Source organism: Artemia franciscana, chromosome 20 (assembly GCF_032884065.1).
Source record: "Artemia franciscana chromosome 20, ASM3288406v1, whole genome shotgun sequence".
In the NCBI taxonomy this organism is placed as follows: Eukaryota; Metazoa; Arthropoda; class Branchiopoda; order Anostraca; family Artemiidae; genus Artemia; species Artemia franciscana.
In genome coordinates this window covers 22,200,575-22,219,991 of record NC_088882.1, presented here as the reverse complement: position 1 = coordinate 22,219,991, position 19,417 = coordinate 22,200,575, and the positions used below count along the sequence as shown (strand labels likewise).

The 19,417-nt window shown below is 35.7% G+C and overlaps 1 protein-coding gene across 1 annotated transcript in view; it reads right to left on the bottom strand.

Annotated features, from left to right (window-relative positions):
* The window catches only part of LOC136039917 (ionotropic receptor 93a-like), an 81,439-nt gene that overhangs the window by 13,256 nt on the left and 48,766 nt on the right, over window positions 1-19,417 (bottom strand). Inside the window, exons 10-12 of the mRNA XM_065723907.1 lie at window positions 15,345-15,501; window positions 12,144-12,364; window positions 7,874-8,054 (exon numbers count right to left, since the gene is read on the bottom strand). Of these exons, the coding sequence (XP_065579979.1) occupies window positions 7,874-8,054; window positions 12,144-12,364; window positions 15,345-15,501 (559 nt within the window). The remainder of the gene's footprint in view (window positions 1-7,873; window positions 8,055-12,143; window positions 12,365-15,344; window positions 15,502-19,417) is intronic.

Below are 19,417 nucleotides of genomic sequence, written 5' to 3'. Positions count from 1 at the left end.
TCCCTCCACTCTAAGCGTTTTTAAGATTTTAGCCCCCCCCCCCAATTCCCCACAATGTCACCGGATCCAGTTTGGATTTAAAATAAGAAATCTGAAACACGATATCCTTCCAAACATCGAATTCCATTAAGATCCGATCACTCTTTCGTAAGTTAAAAATACCTCATTTTTTCTAATTTTTCAGAACTACCCCCCCCCCCACTCCCCCAAATAGGGCGGATCCAAACATCGAATTTCATTAAGATCCGATCACCCGTTCATAAGTTAAATACCTGTTTTTTTCAAAATTTTCCGATTTAACCATCTCCCCCCCCCCCCCAGATGGTCGAATCGGAAAACGACAATTTCTAATTCAATCTGGTCTGGTTCCTGATACGCCTGCCAAATTTCATCGTCCTAGCTCACCTGGAAGTGCCTAAAGTAGCAAAACCGGGACAGACAGACCGACAGAATTTGCGATCACTATATGTCACTTGGTAGATACCAAGTGCAATAAAAACACCACTGCACCTAAAACTGATCCTTGAAATACTCCATATTCAACCTGATAAGTATAATGAAAAGATTCACTAATTGAGATTATATGTCCCAACAGATATGATGAGAACCGTACACCAAAGTGAGAAAGTTTTCCAAGAAAAATGTGATGTATCAGGGAACTAAAAACTTTTTGAACATCTATAAACAAAGCTGCCTAAAGTATACCAGAACCGACAGCAGAGAGTAAAATCAAGTAAGGGAGTACAAACACATGCACAATTAATAGAATGTTTAGCCTGAAAACCAAACTGGAAATCACCGAAGAAATCTTTAGCCCCAGGAAATCAACACTTAACCATTGACAACAGGCTTAACAGGTAGTAGAATCATGGATTTCAAGCAAGTAGAGTCATGGTAAGATTTGTAACCGGAGTTAGACACACTGACATTCACAGAAAAATTTGTATTTTTATAATATTAAAAATATAATATTTACAAACTATTAGATCTGGAAGTGGAAGAATCAGGCAGCGAAAGAATCGATACGATAGAAAAGTCCGAAATATCGCTAACTACAATTGAATTACGGTGAAGAAAAAAGGAAGACAGGCACGGGGTAAAATGAAATATACTACGTCTTAAAGAGCATTCTCACCAAGACTTAGACGTCAACCATAGAAAGAGAGAGAAAGCCGAAAGGGATTTGAGTCAAAATACTAGGATATCAGCGTCGCCTCGTGATGAGAACATCTTTGGAGGCCCGTTTGCCAACAGGAAGAATAGGTCGTGCCGGACAATTGAAGTCCTTCGACCAAAGCATAAGGAAGGAAAGAAGGAAGAAAACATGTATTCAATAAAAGTCACTGTTAATTCAATAACTCTTGTGGGTATATATTTCGTAGGAAGCATTCCAATTGAAAGCGCCTTTCAGCCTGCTAAAGAAGCCTCAATAATCGAGAAAAACAAACGAGATTCTCTTCCAACTTATTACTGAGACTCGCACGTTGCACTTAGATCAACGGCTTTTGGCAGGGATCCATTTAAAAAAAATAACCAAAATTGATCAGAATACGAAAATGTTCAACTGCATCACTGATAGGCTATTATAACGTTCATTATTTCTTACCTCATAAACATATTTACCTTCAATACAACAAATATCATTTTGAACTGGGCTCTTTCTTTATTTCCAACTGAATGTTTTAAAATCAAACCCAAATAAAAAATATTACTCCAAAGAGGCTGGAGCTAGTCATCAAAACCTTACCAAGGTCAGAACAAATTATCATATTAACACTTTAACAAGTCGTCCCGGACATCTGGGATATTCACTAAAAGGAATCCACCAGAGAATCTTACAATCCCAGCCCCCTCAAAAATCCCAGAATATACTACAAGGGCACAATAATTAGATGGCACTCAAATAAATTTAAACGTTTTGTAATTACTAATCTCCCTTTATCCCTTTCCTTATCATTTAATTTTGTTCCCAATCCTATCTTCAGTTAGGATATGTCCAAATTGACTACTCCCTCTCAATTTATTGACTTGCTAATACAATATTCTAGCTACACCTTCCAGATCTTCGGCAATTTTATCCATGGCCTCCACATCACACCTACATAGTTCATATTTTAATACTTTCTGTGCTTTTTTGCATTCCTCTTATTTTCGTATGATCTATCACTCATATATTTCATGTACAAGCCCCTCCTCCTCCCTATTAAACGTAAAGCATTTTCACTAGTATTCCTAGCTGCGTTCCTAACTTTCTTCCCTCAGACACCATCAGCGACTTTAAAAATTATTTTCCTAAAATAATTCCATCCATCTTCCACATTGTCAAATTGTTACGATCTACGGCCTGAAAAATTCCTAATTTAGCTTTAAATTTTTTTTTGTCGTTTTTTTGTCGAGACTGCTCCCGAAAATAAGAGGGGATGGAATCCAGTCTTGAATCACCCTGATACGTCCTCGCGATTGTACGGTCTCGCATATTGCCGAAATGTTTAAATTCCTCCCTTTGGACTAATACCATAGAAAAAATAATACTGAGAAGAAGGCACTCCGACGATTTTCCATAACACAAATGTTATACGTAAATCAGCGCCACTTGTATTGGTGCGAGTGTTAAAAACAAGAAAAGCTGGAAAGTTCATTCAGCACGACTACTGCGCAACGTAGAGAATAAGCACTACCCAAATAAGCCTGATAAAATTCTTGAAAAACTGCTAGATAGCATGAGCAATGTTTTGTTTTTCATCCCTTGAAGAATACTTTCTAATAAGTATTTTTGTCTATGAAATTCAAATTTTTTATAATAAACGTTAAAAAGTTTTTTTTTTTTTATCTCTGATCGTTTGGACTTTGGCATATGAATCCTCGACAAAAACACCTCTTAGGTACGTCAGGTCAGTCTAAAGATCAGCAGAAAAAGTCCTCAAGAACATGCCTCAGCTTTGGATTTTTTCATTGGAGCTAGAGCGTAAATGGAAGATTTATGAAAACACCTTATAAACTAGCCTGTTACCTGCAAAGATGGAGGGGGGAGTGCGTGCTAAAATCTCACTAATGAGGATCTGTTAAATGACGGAAAACAATGACATTTAGTAGGATGACATGTAAAACAAGGACACTCCGTCCGATGACAAATATAAATAATGACGCAGAAAAAACGATGAAACGTTGTCATGTGACAGTCTAGTTGATGAAAGATAAACACATGAAATGCATTACGATAACTAATTGTTTTTATGATAAATAACTTGACATGGCCATAGAGTACTTTCGCCGGAGAATTCTAGCCCAAGGACTCGAATTGTCATTGTTTATTTCTTATAAGACAAGCTGTCATTGTTTATTCTTTCATTGAACAAAATATCATCTTTTTGTCCCTCATTGGACAGACTGTCATTATTTTTCAATCCATCTCAAAGTCCCAGGAGTTTAGCTAGTGAATTCCCAAACGTCTTATAAGGTGGTTAAGCCGGACTCAGGACAGCAAAAAATTTCTTCGAGAACAGCTTTGGCCTTAGCTTTATAGTTTGCATTTTGCTACTGGAGGCCAAAACTTGAATGCTTTTGCTAAGATAGGCCTAAATGAAATTAATGTTGATCTTTTATGCATAATATAATCTGTATGTTTTATAAAAGACAAAAAAATGCAGGAAAAAGTTCGTAAAGCCCCTTATTAGCATACCTATTACCTCCAAGGGTGGTCAGAAGCATCCGGTCGATTCAATGGGAGAAAAAACAAGAGCTAAGAGCTCATATGGCACTTGTGACGAGGCAAGAAGAGCTAAGAGCCAAGAGCTCATATGGTATGAGCTCTAACAAAATTCTAAGAATCAATAGATTGATTTAAAAAGAAAATCAGAGGCTTAATGCTGGTCAGGATTTAAAATAAGAGCTCTGAGTCACGATGTCCTTCTAAATATGAAAATTCATTAAGATCCGATCACCCACTCGTAAGTTATAAATACCTCATTTTTTCTAATTATTCCTCTCCCTTTAGACCCCCAGATGGTCCAATCTGGGAAAAACGACTTTACCAAGTCAACTTGTGCAGCTCCCTGACACGCCTACCAATTTTCATCGTCCTAGCACGCCCAGAAGCACCAAACTCGCCAAATCACTGAACCCCTCCCCCCAACTCCCCCAAAGAGAGCGAATCCACTACGGCTACGTCAATCACGTATCAAGGACATTTGCTTATTCTATCCAACAAGCTTCATCCCGATTCCTCCACTCCAAGCGTTTTCCAAGATTTCCCCACACAACTCCCCACAATGTCAAACAGATCTGGTTGGGATTTGAAATAAGAGCTCTGAGACATGAATTCCTTCTAAATATAAAATTTCATTAAGGTCTGGTCACCCGTTCTTAAGTTAAAAATACCTCAATTTATCTAATTTTTCCAAATTAACACCCCCCCCCCTCAGCTCCTCCAGAGTGAACGGATCCGTTCCCATTATGTCTTTCACGTATCTATAAATTGTGCTTATTCTTCCCATCAAGTTTCATCCCGATATCTCCACTCTCGGCGTTTTTCAAAATTTCTGTTTCCCTCCTCCAGCCCCCTATGTCCCCGGATCCAATTCGAGTCGAAAATGAAGCATCTAAGACATAAGATCCTTCTATATATATCAAGTTTCATTAAGATCCGATCACCTATTCGTAAGATGAAAATAACCCAATTTTCACGTTTTCCAAGATTTCCGGATTCCCCCTCCAACTCCCCCCAATGTCACAGGATCTGATCGGAATTTAAAATTAGAGCCTTAAAGCACAAGATCCTTCTAAATATCAAATTTCATTCAGATTTGGTCACCTTCTCGTAAGTTACAAATACCTCATTTTTCCGAATTACCCCCCCCCCCCCCACTCCACCAAAGAGAGCAGATCCGGTCCGGTCATGTCAGTCACGTATCTTAAACTGATTTTTATTTTTCCCATCCAGTTTCATCCTGATCTCTCCGCTTTATGTATTTTCTAAGATTTCCGGTCCATCCCCCTCCCCAACTGCCCCCCCCAATGATGCTGGATCCGGTTGAGATTTAGAATAAGAGATCTGAGTTAGGAGGTCCTTCTAAATATGAATTTTCATGAAGATCCGATCACTCCTTCGTACGTTAAAAATACATCATTTTTTCCAATTTTTCAGAATTAACACCCCCCCCCCCCAATAGAGCGGATCCGTTCCAATTATTTCAATCACGTATCTAAGACTTCTGCTTATTTTTCACACCAAGTTTCATCCCGATCCCTTCAATCTAAGCGTTTTCCATGATTTTAGGTTCCCCCCAAACTCCCCCCAATGTCACCAGATCCGGTCGGGATTTAAAATAAGAGCTTTGAGACACGATATCCTTCTAAATGTCAAAATTCATTGAGATCCAATCATCCGTTCGTAAGTTAAAAATACCTCATTTTTCTAATTTTTCCGAATTTAAAATTAGAGCTTTAAAGCACAAGATCCTTCTAAATATCAAATTTCATTAAGCTCTGGTCACCCTGTCGTAAGTTACAAATACCTCAATTTTCAAAATTACCCCCCCCCATCTCCACCAAAGAGACTAGATCCGGTCCGGTTATGTCAGTCACGTATCTTAGACAGGTTTTTATTCTTCCCATCCAGTTTCATCCTGATCTCACCGCTTTAAGTATTTTCTAAGATTTCCGGTCCCCCAACTGCCCCCCCTAATTACGTTAGATCCGGTTGAGATTTAAAATTAGAGATCTGAGTTACGAGGTCCTTCTAAATATGATGTTTCATGAAGATCCGATCACTCCTTCGTAAGTTAAAAATATGTCATTTTTCTATTTTTTTAAATTACCCCTCCCCCCATTAGAGCGGATCCGTTCCAATTATGTAAATCACGGATCTAAGACTTCTGCTTATTTTTATCACCAAGTATCATCCTGATCCCTCCAATCTAAGCGTTTTCCATCCCCCCTCAAACTCCCCCCAATTTCACCAGATCCAGTCGGGATTTAAAATAAGAGCTTTGAGACACGATATCCTTCTAAATATCAAATTTCAGAGAGATCCGATCACCCGTTCGTAAGTTAAAAATACCTCATTTTTTTTTTAATTTTTCAGAATTACCCCCCCCCCCCAACTACCCCAAAGAGAGCGGATCCGTTCCAGTTATGTCAATCATGTATCTAGGACTTGTGCTTATTTTTCCCACTAAGTTTTATCCTGATCCCTCCACTCTAAGTGTTTTCCAAGTTTTAGGTTTCCCCCTCCCAACTCCCCCAAATGTCACCAGATCCAGTCGGGATTTAAAATAAGAGCTATGAGACATGATATCCTTCTAAATATCAAATTTCATTGAGATCCGATCACCCGTTCGTAAGTTAAAAATACCTCGTTTTTTCTAATTTTTCAGAATTAAAACCCCCCCCCCAACAACCCCAAAGAGAGCGGATCTGTTCCAGTTATGTCAATCATGTATCTAGAACTTGTGCTTATTTTTCCCACCAAGATTCATCCCGATCCCTCCACGCTAAGTGTTTTCCATGTTTTAGGTTTCCCCCTCCAACCCCCCCCCCCAATGACATTGGATCCGGTCGGAATTGAAATACAAGATCTGAGTTACGAGGTCCTTCTAAATATTAAATTTCATTGAGATCCGATCACCCGTTCGTAAGTTAAAAATACCTCATTTTTTCTAATTTTTCAGAATTAACCCCCTCCCCCAACTACCCCAAAGAGAGCGTATCCGTTCTGGTTATGTCAATCATGTATCTAGGACTTGTGCTTATGCTTCCCACCAAGTTTCATCCCGATCCCTCCACTCTAAGTGTTTTCCAAGATTTTAGGTTTCCCCCTCCCATATCCCCCCTAATGTCACCAGATCCTGTCGGGATTTAAAATAACGATTATTTTGAAACGACTATTTCTAATTTAATCTGGTCTGGTCCCTGATACGCCTGCCAAATTTCATCGTCCTAGCTTACCTGGAAGTGCCTAAAGTAGCAAAACCGGGACCGACAGACCGACAGAATTTGCGATTGCTATATATCACTTGGTTAATACCAAATTCCATAAAAAACAATGACCGAATTTGTTTATGGCAAAATGTTATAAGACCCATATGACATTTGTAATCGTAAAAACAAACCAAGAGGAAAAGATGTAAGGAAATTTCATGACATTTAAAGTTTTTGTTTTGATATTGTAATTTCAATCATAAAAAGCCGAGGGACAAATGGCACGAATTGAACACGATTTCTTCGACGTAAACTTGGAATTTTGTGAGAAACTTTAGAAAAAAAAGGATTGCCTCTAGAATATCAAATAAGACCAAATACAGAAAAACCTCATCGCAGTGTTAACCCGGCAGATACTAACGATGCTAACACACTGACAAAGATAAATCCTCCATTACTTCATATTAAAAATTCTTCTTTACCTCCATTTAAGCATTTACACAAAGGTAGATTATATCTAATGATAGGGTTATTAGATTGACAAAAAAAAGAACATAATAGCTTTTGATTTACTGCCTTCAATTAAACGAAATATAGTTATATACACGCGTCTGACTTGGGAGAGAAAGGAAAGAACTTAGTGAAAGTACATCAGGTCGCTTTATTTCAAACAGTTTAGTAAAAACGAAACATTTCTCGGCTTAAGTATAATTACTTCAATAACTAGCTGAAAAAAGAGCAAAATAAAAGATTTTGATGGCAACAATAACTGCTATTTAATAGATAATTCTTTAGGGCTCACTTTTGTCGCTTCTGTCATTTTAACGGATTTTTTTTACTTTCACAAAATAAAAACCAACCGTAAAAGAATCAAAGGAGAGGATTAAAAAACATTAGCCAAAAACAATTGTTTCTCCTTAAACTGCTGACAAACTAATAAAAAATAGAGAATTACCCAAAGAGAAATCACATCTTTCTGACTTTAAATATTCTTCTTTCATGAGAGACAGTAGGCTGGTTTTCCAGTCTATAAAAACATGATCTTCGGATCTAACCATGGACAATACTTCGTCACTTAGCTTTTTATGCTGAATTCCACCACGATACAATTCTCTATATCGATCAACATCAGAATTCTATATTAAAGAAAAAGTTAAATAAAAGATTAGTTTTAAAATTTCAAAATGACAAACAGAATTGTCACAATGTTCGTTTAAAAGTACCTGTTGTAGAATAAATATCTCCAGTGAACCAGTTTTCCAGTGTTTCAGTCTGCATAGTTGATTTCCCCACCGGTATTTAGTATCAATTCAATAAATTCGAAAAAAGAAATCATGAGTACTACCGGGTTGTGTAATTTCATAAGGACAACTAAACATTACACATACCTCATCAGTCTAAAAAGAAAACACTTCTAATATTGATTCAGAACACTTAACAATCGTTTAGTCTAATCTTACTCCTCAAAGTTGCTACAATATCAAATTCAACGTGTTCAAAACGATGACCATGTAACTCAACCCTCATTCGACTAAATCTCATACGACCCAACGCAACACAACTGAAACCCATTCAGCTCAACTCTTAATCACGCTTTGAAAAGCGTGATTAGCCTTATTTAACAAAATCCTGTCCAGGTAATCCCAATTCACTTCAACATAATTCAACTAGCAATAATCTTCTATATTTGATAGTTCTATTAAAGGGATATGAAAACACACCAAAATATCTGCTCGGAAAGGCTGGAAACTTAGTTCAAGTTCTTTATTATTCTTTAACTATACATATTTAAAACTATTCACATAACATCCCCGGCAGGGAGACTGGCTCAAAAGCAGGGCGACAATACAAACAAACATTAATTACATCCCTATGTTCCTTAAAATAGCAAAAAAGAAGACACTCAACATTAAGTAATAAATGAAAAAAGACTATTTCATTTAGGGCAAACTTTTATCATCTGCAACAAAAGATTTGCTCTTCATTTATATTACTGAGTTAATTAGGGTACGTTTAAATGGTAGTTGAGTTGTATCGAAAAGGGTTCAGTTGAATTCTGGTAGTTGAAATGAACGTTGAGTTAAGACTGACCCAGTTGAATGGGGTTGAGTTAAATGTGAGTTAAATTGAATGGGGTTCTAAATGCACCAGGGTTAAGCTGAATTGATTTGAGTTGAACAGAGTGGAGACAAACGGGGTTGAGTTAAAACTAGACAGTTAAAGAAATTTTAACATTTATGTTTTCGACTAAAATATTTTCGTTATTTTTTCCTTTTAGTGAAGATTCTAACATGAAAGATTCAAGTTAAGCAATTTGGAATTTTGACAGAAGTTCTCGCCTTGAAATTCTTTGGAAAAATTTGTAGGAGCTTCTGCAAAGATTAATTATCACTAGCTCGGTGAATAAAATTTAATTGAAATAGAGTAATTTTCCTCATAAAAATTTTGTTGTGCTTACATCTCTTACTTTACTTTATTTCATTTTGATATCTATGTTGTTAGAATGCAATAGTTCTTATTTTAACTGCATTGCTACAAAAAGTAAAAAAGAAACAAAGATAGCTACAATTATAATCATATTTACACCTAAAAATGGCATTCAGTTTTAAAAAGGGCTGCCTAATTTATAAAGTAAAATACAAATAATTAAAATTTTAAATAGGAGGTGTCTAAGAAAAACAAAATTATTTTTTGTTTAACAAAAAATTTTAAAGGAAACACTATTTGAAATAGGAAAACCTCTTGCAGGTCCACGAGCCTTAAGGCTGGACCAAAGGAAAGTCACACTTATACATATATATATATATATATATATATATATATATATATATATATATATATATATATATATATATATATATATATATATATATATATATATATATATATATATATATATATATATATATATATATATATATATATATATATATATATATAACAAAAAAAACAAGATTGATGAGTGACTTGGCTTTGTCCTGATGTCTATGTCATATCTTTCCAGAAGTGGAAAACTAAAATGCCAAGAAACTGGTTTAAAAACGTGTGCTAAGACTAGTTCATTCCTAACTATTTGATACCACATCTTTGTATCTTTCGCCAGATTTATAATATATATTTGAAACTGCTACGTATTTTAAGCTTCCGAAATTTTAATTTAAAAAATTCAGCCTTTAAGTCCATATGCTAGACAGTTGAGCATTGTTCAATTCTAGAAATAAAGAATGGTTTATGTAATAGCGCTATAGTCATGCGTACTTTCGGTTTTATCGTAAAGATGGAGTTATAATGTAGCTCGTACATGAGTCTACCCATCCCTTGACTAGAAGCATTGACCATAACTTCAGAATTAAGTCATAAAAAAATCTAAAAAGAGGTAGAGAGGTAGATAGTCATATTATAATCAAACACAAGTATAAATAAAGTCAAATAATAATTCGAACTTAAAACGAAAAGTTACTGAAACGCTAACAACGACAATAAAAGAAAAAGTATGACTAAATAATTAATATTACTAAAAAAAAATAATGAAAGTAGACTGATTGTTTAATATATATCACTTTTAGTTCTTTGAAGTGTCATCAATTTTTATTTATTATTGTTAAAAATACAAAATATAAAATTTTTTAAATATATTTGGCTAACAGCAAAGCGCAATTGAACATTAGCCCTTTTCGTGTTTGTGGTAATTTCTGTTCGTTTTAAGTTTGAATTAATTTTTCATTGTAATTTCTTTTCGTTTCAGCCTAGGTAAATTTAGTGTAGGAAAAGAAAACAGTAATGGCTACAAACTGCTGCAATTTTGTAGGTATAACAATCTAGGCATAGCCAATAAAGTATTTGGTCATAAAATGGCCCATAAGTTAATATGGTATATACACGATGTTAAGACAGTTAACCTTACTGATTATGTTATTGTAAGCTGAACACTGGCAAAATCAATGCAAGATACAAGGGTATATTCTTCCTATTCTTCCAAACTTTTTTCAACTGTGAAAAAAACACCCTGATTCTTGGTCATTCTACTTTTAATATCTTCATTGCTCCCACAGTCTTTACTACTAATAATGCTACTAATGTTATTGAAACTGTCAGCTTAGACGATCTTATTGTTACCCTTACCCTGTCAGGTTTGAGAAAATAACCCTTTTTTACTCTCCAAATGTCAAGTCTGACAAAACGTGGATCTACGAACACTAAGCGAAACACATAAAAGATCAGCATATTCACGCAAGTAAAACTTATGTAGGGGTGGACCCTACAACGACCTTGGCCAATCCGGTAAATGAGGGCTTCAAATCCACATGCTTTTTGAATAGCATTATCTATCAATGGCCTAGATCAAGCGGACATGAATAGATTTTAGACCGAGTGTTTACTTCTTATGAGGTTACTGGCTTGGCAACAAGAATTTAGCCTGTCCTCTGAAATTATACTATAAGCAAATGTAATAAAAAAAGGAAAGAGTTCATTTATTTGAAAAGAAAAGAGGGAGAGCCCTAACACTAAGATAATACACTTGAGCTGTTTTGATAGCCTAGGTTTCTGGATAACATATTTCTTTCGTTCTACATTGCCATTTCTCAAGGAGGAGATTCTTGTCCGACAGAGGCTCTTAGTACCAAAAATCTCAAAGAGATTGAATGTAATCTTCATAACCTAACCATCTGACACCTATCAACAGGCCCAATTCGGGGTTCACTTCTCTTCAACCCCACCAAAAAAAACTCCTTCACAGTTTCAAGTTAGTCCATCTCGCAACTGACAGTATCTTCAGACTTGGATGAATTTTAAACTTCAAAGTGACTGATGGTGTCAAAATGTTCAGGCGGAGCAGAGACGTAACATTTTTAGCAGCTCCCCCTCTAAACATAAAATTTGGAGCCGCCTGTCCCCTCTTTTCTTATCCTATACTACCTGAAAGTCTCAACTCCATCCTCCAACCTGTTACCGGCATATTGTAGATATAATATTTTATGCCTGGATGCATACCGTGTCTTATGGTTTATTTCTATCCTATCCCCAATGTGCTGGTCCAACGTTCATTTTTAGTTTTGGTGTCACGCTTTATTTTCATTAAAATAAAACTTTTTCTTTTATTTAATTCATAAAAAGACAAAATATTTTATAATTTACCGCCAATTCACCTTTAGTGTTCACTGATTGAGTCATAGTTTAAATTTGCTGTCTCTACTTTTTATTCTCCTGCAATGTTTGATTCTTACCTCTAAGTAACGGAACAAAGCAGTGCCTTCCAGAAAACCCCATGTAAGCACATTCGAAGGTTCAAGAATATCATCAATAGTCTTGATAGGATACTCATAAGTTGGAAATGTTAAGAAAGCCACAAGCTCACCAGAATATGATGCCAAAACAACAATGACGAAGAGCCACCAAAAAGTTACTAGAACTCGACCAGAAATTGCAGACGGCAGTTCTGATTGTCCTATGTACAATAAAAAGGGTAGTTAACCAGAGTTTTGGTTGTGGATAATAAATAGCCAATTTTACCACCTGAGTATTATTAACCTTCTTAAAATATCTTTTTAGAATGCTCATATTTCAACTTTAGACGCGTCAAAGTCCTATTTTTGGTATTATTTTAAAGTACCAGGGGACCGAACTTAGCTCGGTGAAGCACATTTTAGGCATAAAAACGGTGTTCAGCCTCATCCCTCCCTTTCCCCACAAAATATTTAATCCCCTCATACCCAGATTCACACAAGAAAAGACCCTTTTTGTATGATTTTAGCAGATTTATTTGTATTGATGTTCATTTTACTTTTTTAGTATTTTGCCTTGTCAATTCGTAAATTGACACCCCCGAGCTATACAAAGGAAAAATGGACTTACTTTGCTAGAAATTTTATCCCAAAAAAAAACTACATTTTTACTTGAATATCTTGCTCAGATCACTGTCAAAGTTCGGTTGACCTGTTTAGTAAACCTGCAAAGTTCAATAGACCTGCAAGGAGGCAAATTAATTAAACAATCACTGCCTACAAATTTTATACAAATAGGAGATCAACTTCAATGCAAAATTAATCCAGGTTGGAACGTTTTAGAATAGTAACGACGTGATTGATATTCACTCATCCTTATTCAACTGTACTCCATTTTGACACTTTTCCTGTTTTTTTCTTTAATTTCAGTTAGCAAAGGATTTAAGAAAAATATGTTCAGAACGCTGGGAGAGGACAGCGAACTTTTCCAAAATTGTGACCCATCTAGATCTTTTTTTTTACACTAGAAAATATTAGTATGCCGATTTTATAAAAAAAATTATCGTGCCGATTTGGCATATCATGCCATACGGCTCCCTAGCCGCTCCGAATAAAATGGAAACATGATAGTAATTCCCACGAGGGGGTAAATTAAAAGTTCCTTTCTTTTTTTATTAAGGTTTAAAGAGTTCGAGAAGCAGCCAGTCCCTTACCACCAGACTCTTTTTGCCCTTGGCATTTCAGAAGCATCCCATGGCGTCAGATAAAAACCTTAAAGTAGCTACTTCCCTCAAAAAATCAAAAGATCCAAGAAGTTACTTACAGCCTATATAAAACTGAGGCTTCATATTTGCATTCCAGAGCCGATGCAACAACATTGGCTAAGTAGGGAGTGATGAGTCTCTAATATGTTTTTACTGGCAGCTTCCTATATAACGGTGGTAATACAAACTTGGGAAGGGGCTCCTTCGATTGAATATCGAAGGTTCTAGAGTCCTTTTGAAAGCTAAAGGGAATAGAGAGTATCCACATATTCTCCCATTCCCATTTTTGCCTCCAGGCACTTTTAAAGCCCCCCAGGACACAGGACCGAAATTTGGAGATGGTTATTCTATTCAGAATCTTCAAAAGCTCCATCAAGTTTGACTTCAAGGGGCACCTGATCCACACCTCTACACGAATAAGGGCTCCAAATTATGCACTTACACGACTCTTCACAGATATATTTTGGAAGAGTGAGGAGGGGACAAGCCACACGTTTTTGAAACCAGAACCCCGCTAGGGATTATAATATGCATGATTGAAGGAAGAAATACGTTCGTAACATCCCAAGCTTTCACTACCCCTTGTGCCAAGTTTTAACTCCCATGGCATCGGGTCGAAATTTCAACACAGCAGCTTTGCTCAGAGTAGTCAGAAGGTCTAATAAATATGCCTCCATAGATTACGTGATCCCCACAGCTTCAGAGATAAGGGCCCCGAACTTTGAAAATGGCCTATTTTCACAAATGCCCCCCAGGGGTAGAACCTAGTAAAGAGCGAACCACAACCAAAGAACAAAGAAGCAACAAATATAGAAGCCCATTTTCAAATAGGTTACAGTAGAGTAGGTAGTACGTTGCACTTGTTTTGAACTAGGAGTGGGTGTATGTGGATTCAAACTCTCTCTGAACTTCTCATGTGCACACACAACGGAATCGTAAATAATATTTTTTTTTCTCTCATTCAAGAACTTTGATCACTTACGCAGCTTAATTTCGGGTAGTAGCTTAAATGAAATGACGTAAATGCATGCAAAAATTTCGGCTGTCCCATCAGCCTAAAACTAACAGGACAGGAAGGTAGCAGCCCAAAACAAAAGGAATAACCAGATTTGGAATATTTTTTATTCAGCATAGACGGAAAGGAGTTAGGCATAACGACTTCGGAGTATTTTCGATTACTGCAGACCAAAAGGAGCTGATGAGCTGGAAATGCATTCGATCCGCCCATATCAAAGGAGATATTAAATTAGGAATGATTTCACCAAAAGAAAATACCAGGCATAGGATATTTGCGGTCAGTCCACAAAAAATGTGTTACCAAACTTGAAATATTTTCATTCAGAAATGACAAGGCTGATTAAATGGGTATGTAACAAACGGTAGGCTTGCCAAAAATTGTTGAATGAGAGAGAGGGAGGGAGGGAGAGAGAGAGAGAGAGGAGAGAGAGAGAAAGAAGAGTAAGAGATAGGAGAGATAGAGAGAGAGAGAGAAAGAGAGAGAGAGAGAGAGAGAAAGAGGGCGTAAGAGAGCGAGAGCGAGATTAATAAAGGAATATTATTCATATTTTGCCTGCCAAGAAAGGTAATGAGGATTCAAACGTTAATCATTTACAATTTTTCAACATTCATAAATTACTCATACTACAAAATCCTCAAGCAGTAGGTATTTAACTAACAAAAAAAACGACAGACATCCCATTCATATGAAGTGGTAGGGAAAAAACATGGAGGCACCACTCTTTACTTTACCCAGCAATGCTGCATTGGCTCTGAAACATAAGATTTGTGTAGGCTTTAACGATTGTTTTCTTGCTCTTCATATTTAATAAAAATTGGAGGACAATGGAATAAATATCCCTCCCCAACCCCCTTCCCAACCCATTACTTTTCAGCCTTAGCCCCCCTAAGCACAGATCGAGAATGGAAAAGATGTATTTACCTTGGTTAAGCATTGAGGCCGAGCAATACCAAACGACATTCTTCAATTTAAATATATTGCCATTAACACGTATCTTCTTCACTTCGTAATATGGATTTGCCAGATTGATCAGCCATAGAACTGGACCAATAGCAAGAACCATAAGAAATAAAACAATCTGTTCAAAGGAATAAAAGTTATCATTAAAAAGTAGCAAGAATCAATTTCCATCTATCATATTTTATCCGTGGCTATCTTTTTTTTTCTTTTTTTTTCTTTTTTTTACTAAACCAGAACTTAGCTCAGATTTACACCAAAAAAATATTTAAAACATTGATATGAACCCAGTTCAACCCTATCTCTTTGATTTATTTAGCTGAAAATCAATTGGTTGTCAATTGAAGTTTTAAGTAACGGGACCTACATTCCATACTGATAGAGGAATAAACGTGAAGAGATTTCTTAGAAATCAAGAAATCTAGGAACAAATTAGCTGTCAAAATAATTAAAACTGATATTATAAACGATATTGAAAAAAAAATGAAAATTATGAAAAAAAATTAATGAAAAAAAAGGGATTACAGTCAGTATTACGACTTATGAAACTTTGAAGACTTATAACCTAAACATAAAAAAAAACATTTGAGAAAAACAACGACAACAAAAAGCTTCAAAGTAATTCCCTTCACAAATGGCTAAATTATATCGTTAAATGAGGGGAAATTTTCAAACTATCAGTTTACGTAGTTAGGAGACATTGAAAAGTAATGTTAACAAATTGCATTTTAACAGAACAACTAGAACAAATTTAGCTGTTTACTAGAACCAATTGTCTGAAAGTCCGGTTCATTTTCTTTCGGTTCGCTAAGTATTTGCTTCAGTTACCCCCTTAGCATCGAAACTCTCCATTGATTCGAAAATTAAATCTCGCCGATCCTGATCTTGCAATTTCAAAATTAATTGCCAAGCGTAACCAAAAACTTAATTCTTCATAGAATGATTGGTATCCTGTTTTAATTCAATAGTATTTTTGTAAATCTGTGTCATGACCCTATTTAGTGCAGTACTATTTAAATTTGATTCTAATTCATGTTTTATAATTAGTTTATAATTAGTAGCTGCTATGACAAGTGTTAGCGCAGTGCATGTGTTCTTGTTTTATTTATTTACTTTTTATTATTCTTTTCTTTTTCCTCTACTCCGTCTTATCATGTTATGTGAATAATGGGTATTCAATAAATAAAAAAAATTGTACATCCAAACTACACTAAAAAAAACAAAACAAAAGAAAACACTTCATATGTTTCATGGATAACACTTCAATTGTTTCTACAAGAAGAGGCATTTCTAGTTTAGTTTAACCCATTGCAACAGCCTGCAGAACTGCAATCACAACAGCAGCTCATAGCTTTAAAAAAGGTTTACACACAACAAAGGCCAATTTTGTATGTAGGGGTATCAGGCCACAAAACTCCTTAAAATATCCTATAGTTTTTTTTTTTTTTTTTTTCATTTTCCTATGGTTTTCAATTAATTCATCCGTTTCGTTTATTTGAAAATCCTCAAGTTGATAAACCATATTATGTACAGAAGTCATTAAAAACAACATGATTAATAAAAATGGAACGACAAGATCATTCATGTCAAAAATCCAAATGATTAAGTCTCAAAACAAGATAGCGTAACCAGTAATTGGAAAGCGGGCAATTGTCATACTGATGTTTCATCTCAAAAACTAGAAAAAAAAACGCACAAAAAAGATACACAAAGACAAGAAACACCCAAACTACAATTGTCAAATTTAGCCACAAAGAGGGGCTATAGCCCTAAAAAGGAGGCTTAAAATTCAAGACTGAAAAGGCCAAAAAAACGGTTCTAAGAAGGAATGTGAAAGCAAAATTTACGAGAGCTTCTGCTTTCTATCAATACACACCTTTAGTTAACGCGCAAATAATAAAAGTGAAGAAATTCTGCCAGAGTTTGCTCTGCCCTTTAGACTTCAAGCGTTTGTTACGGCATATTTCAGTTTTTTTTTTTTTAAGTTTACAATTTCTTAGATTTTTATGGCCTATTTTAAGGTTTCAATAAAGTTTTTTGAGTGCATTGATATTTTTCAGGTGTAGACAGTGTTCTATAACACAGCACGATTATAGGTGAGAGGTGCCACAACTGTTAAGCCCCCTACCGAACGCAGTTCTAAGGTCCACATGACCAGCGGAACCCACAGAACCCAGAAATATATCAAACAGTTCGTGGTAACGAACTGTGGTAAGGAGCGACCCGGCTCAATAGTAAACAAAACTCTAAAAAACGGAATTTTGATACCAATAGATATGTCAAAAGAATCGGATTTTTATGCTGATTTTAAAAATATAAATTTAATCAAATTTAGTCTTACTCATCAAAAGTTACGAGCCAGAGAAAATGTGCCTTGTTTTGGAAAATAGGGGAAAACACCCCTTAAAAACACCCCTCATACGATCTTAATCACACCATCGAAAATCACACCATCGCATTCAGCGTATCAGAAAACCCTATTGTAGAAGTTTCAAGCTCTTATCTACAAAAATGTGGAACTTAGTATTTTTTGCCAGAAGACCAATCACGGGTGCGGGTTTATTTGTTTGTTTGTTTTTTTTTTTCCAGGGGTGATCGTGTCGACCAAGTGGTCCTAGAATGTCGCGAGAGGGCTCATTCTAACGGAAATTAAGACCTTTTCAGGATGATTTTGTGGTTGGGGTACGGGGTTGATGGGACGGGGCTACGTGGGAAGATCTTCCCTTGGAGGAATTTGTCAAGGGAGAAGAGAAATTCCATGAAGAGGGGGCGGGATTTTCTAGCATTGTTTTTAAAAAAACAAAGAAAAAATAAATATGAAAAAGCTTTTTCAACTGAAAGTAAGGACCAGCATTAAAACATAAAACGAATAGAGATTATTACGCATATGGGGGGTCCATCTCTTCCTAAATAGCTCGCTCTTTACGCTTAAGTATTTTTAGTAATTTCAACTATTTATTCTACAGCCTTTGTGATTCAGGGGTCAATCTTAAAGAATTGGGACAAAATTAAAGCTTTAGTTAGTGTAAAGAGTGAGGTATTAACGAGGGGGAAAACCCCCTCATATACATAATAAAAATATACGAATATAGAAGTTCGTTACGTAAGTTAATTTGTAAGTTATGTATATTTTTTACTAATATAAACGTTCGTCAAAAATTAAAATTCTAGTTGCCTTTTTAAGTATCCGAAAAATTGGAGAGCAACTAGGCCTCCTCTCCCACCCTTTTTCTCAAAATCGTCTGATCAAAACTAAGAGAAAGCCATTTAGCAAAAAACGTTCATCAAAAACGTTCAGAAATTAAATAAAAAAAACAAGTTTTTTTAACTGAAAGTAAGGAGCGACATTAAAACTGAACAGAAATTACTCCGTGTATGAAAGGGGCTGTTCCTCCCTCAACGTCCCGCTCTTTACGCTAAAGTTATTTACTGTTTAATAAAGTAGAATTGAGAGAAAGAGTCAAATTTTAACGTAAAGAGCGGGACGTTGAGGGAGGAACAGCCCCTATTATACACGGAGTATTTCTGTTCGTTTTAAGTTTTAATGTCGCTCCTTACTTTTAGTTAAAAAACTTTTTTTTTTTATTTAATCCCTGAAAGATTCATATCGATCAGCCCAGCCATTGCAATGATATAGCTTGTTTTCATACATAATGTGTCTTGATCAAAGATGGTAAAACAGAAAATCCATAAAATAAAACATCACCCGCTGTACTTTTTAAGACTCACATTCAAAACGTAAAGATTAGCCTATTTGTTGTTACGCAAATTCCAAAAAAAAAAAATACTTTACCAACAATTGCAAATCATTGGGCTGAATTACTATTTATATTCGTTGCATAGGCACTTGCATGAAGACAAACTTCCCTATCCTGAAAGGTATCTGAAGCGGATAAGAGGTAGACCAATTCACACAGATATGTAACTCAATATCCCAAATGACGAACAAGCTCTAAGATTCTTATTAAAACATATCCGGTATATTCCCTTAGCCTCATAAGTTTCAAGCAAACTGGAGGTTGGAGAAGGGGAATATG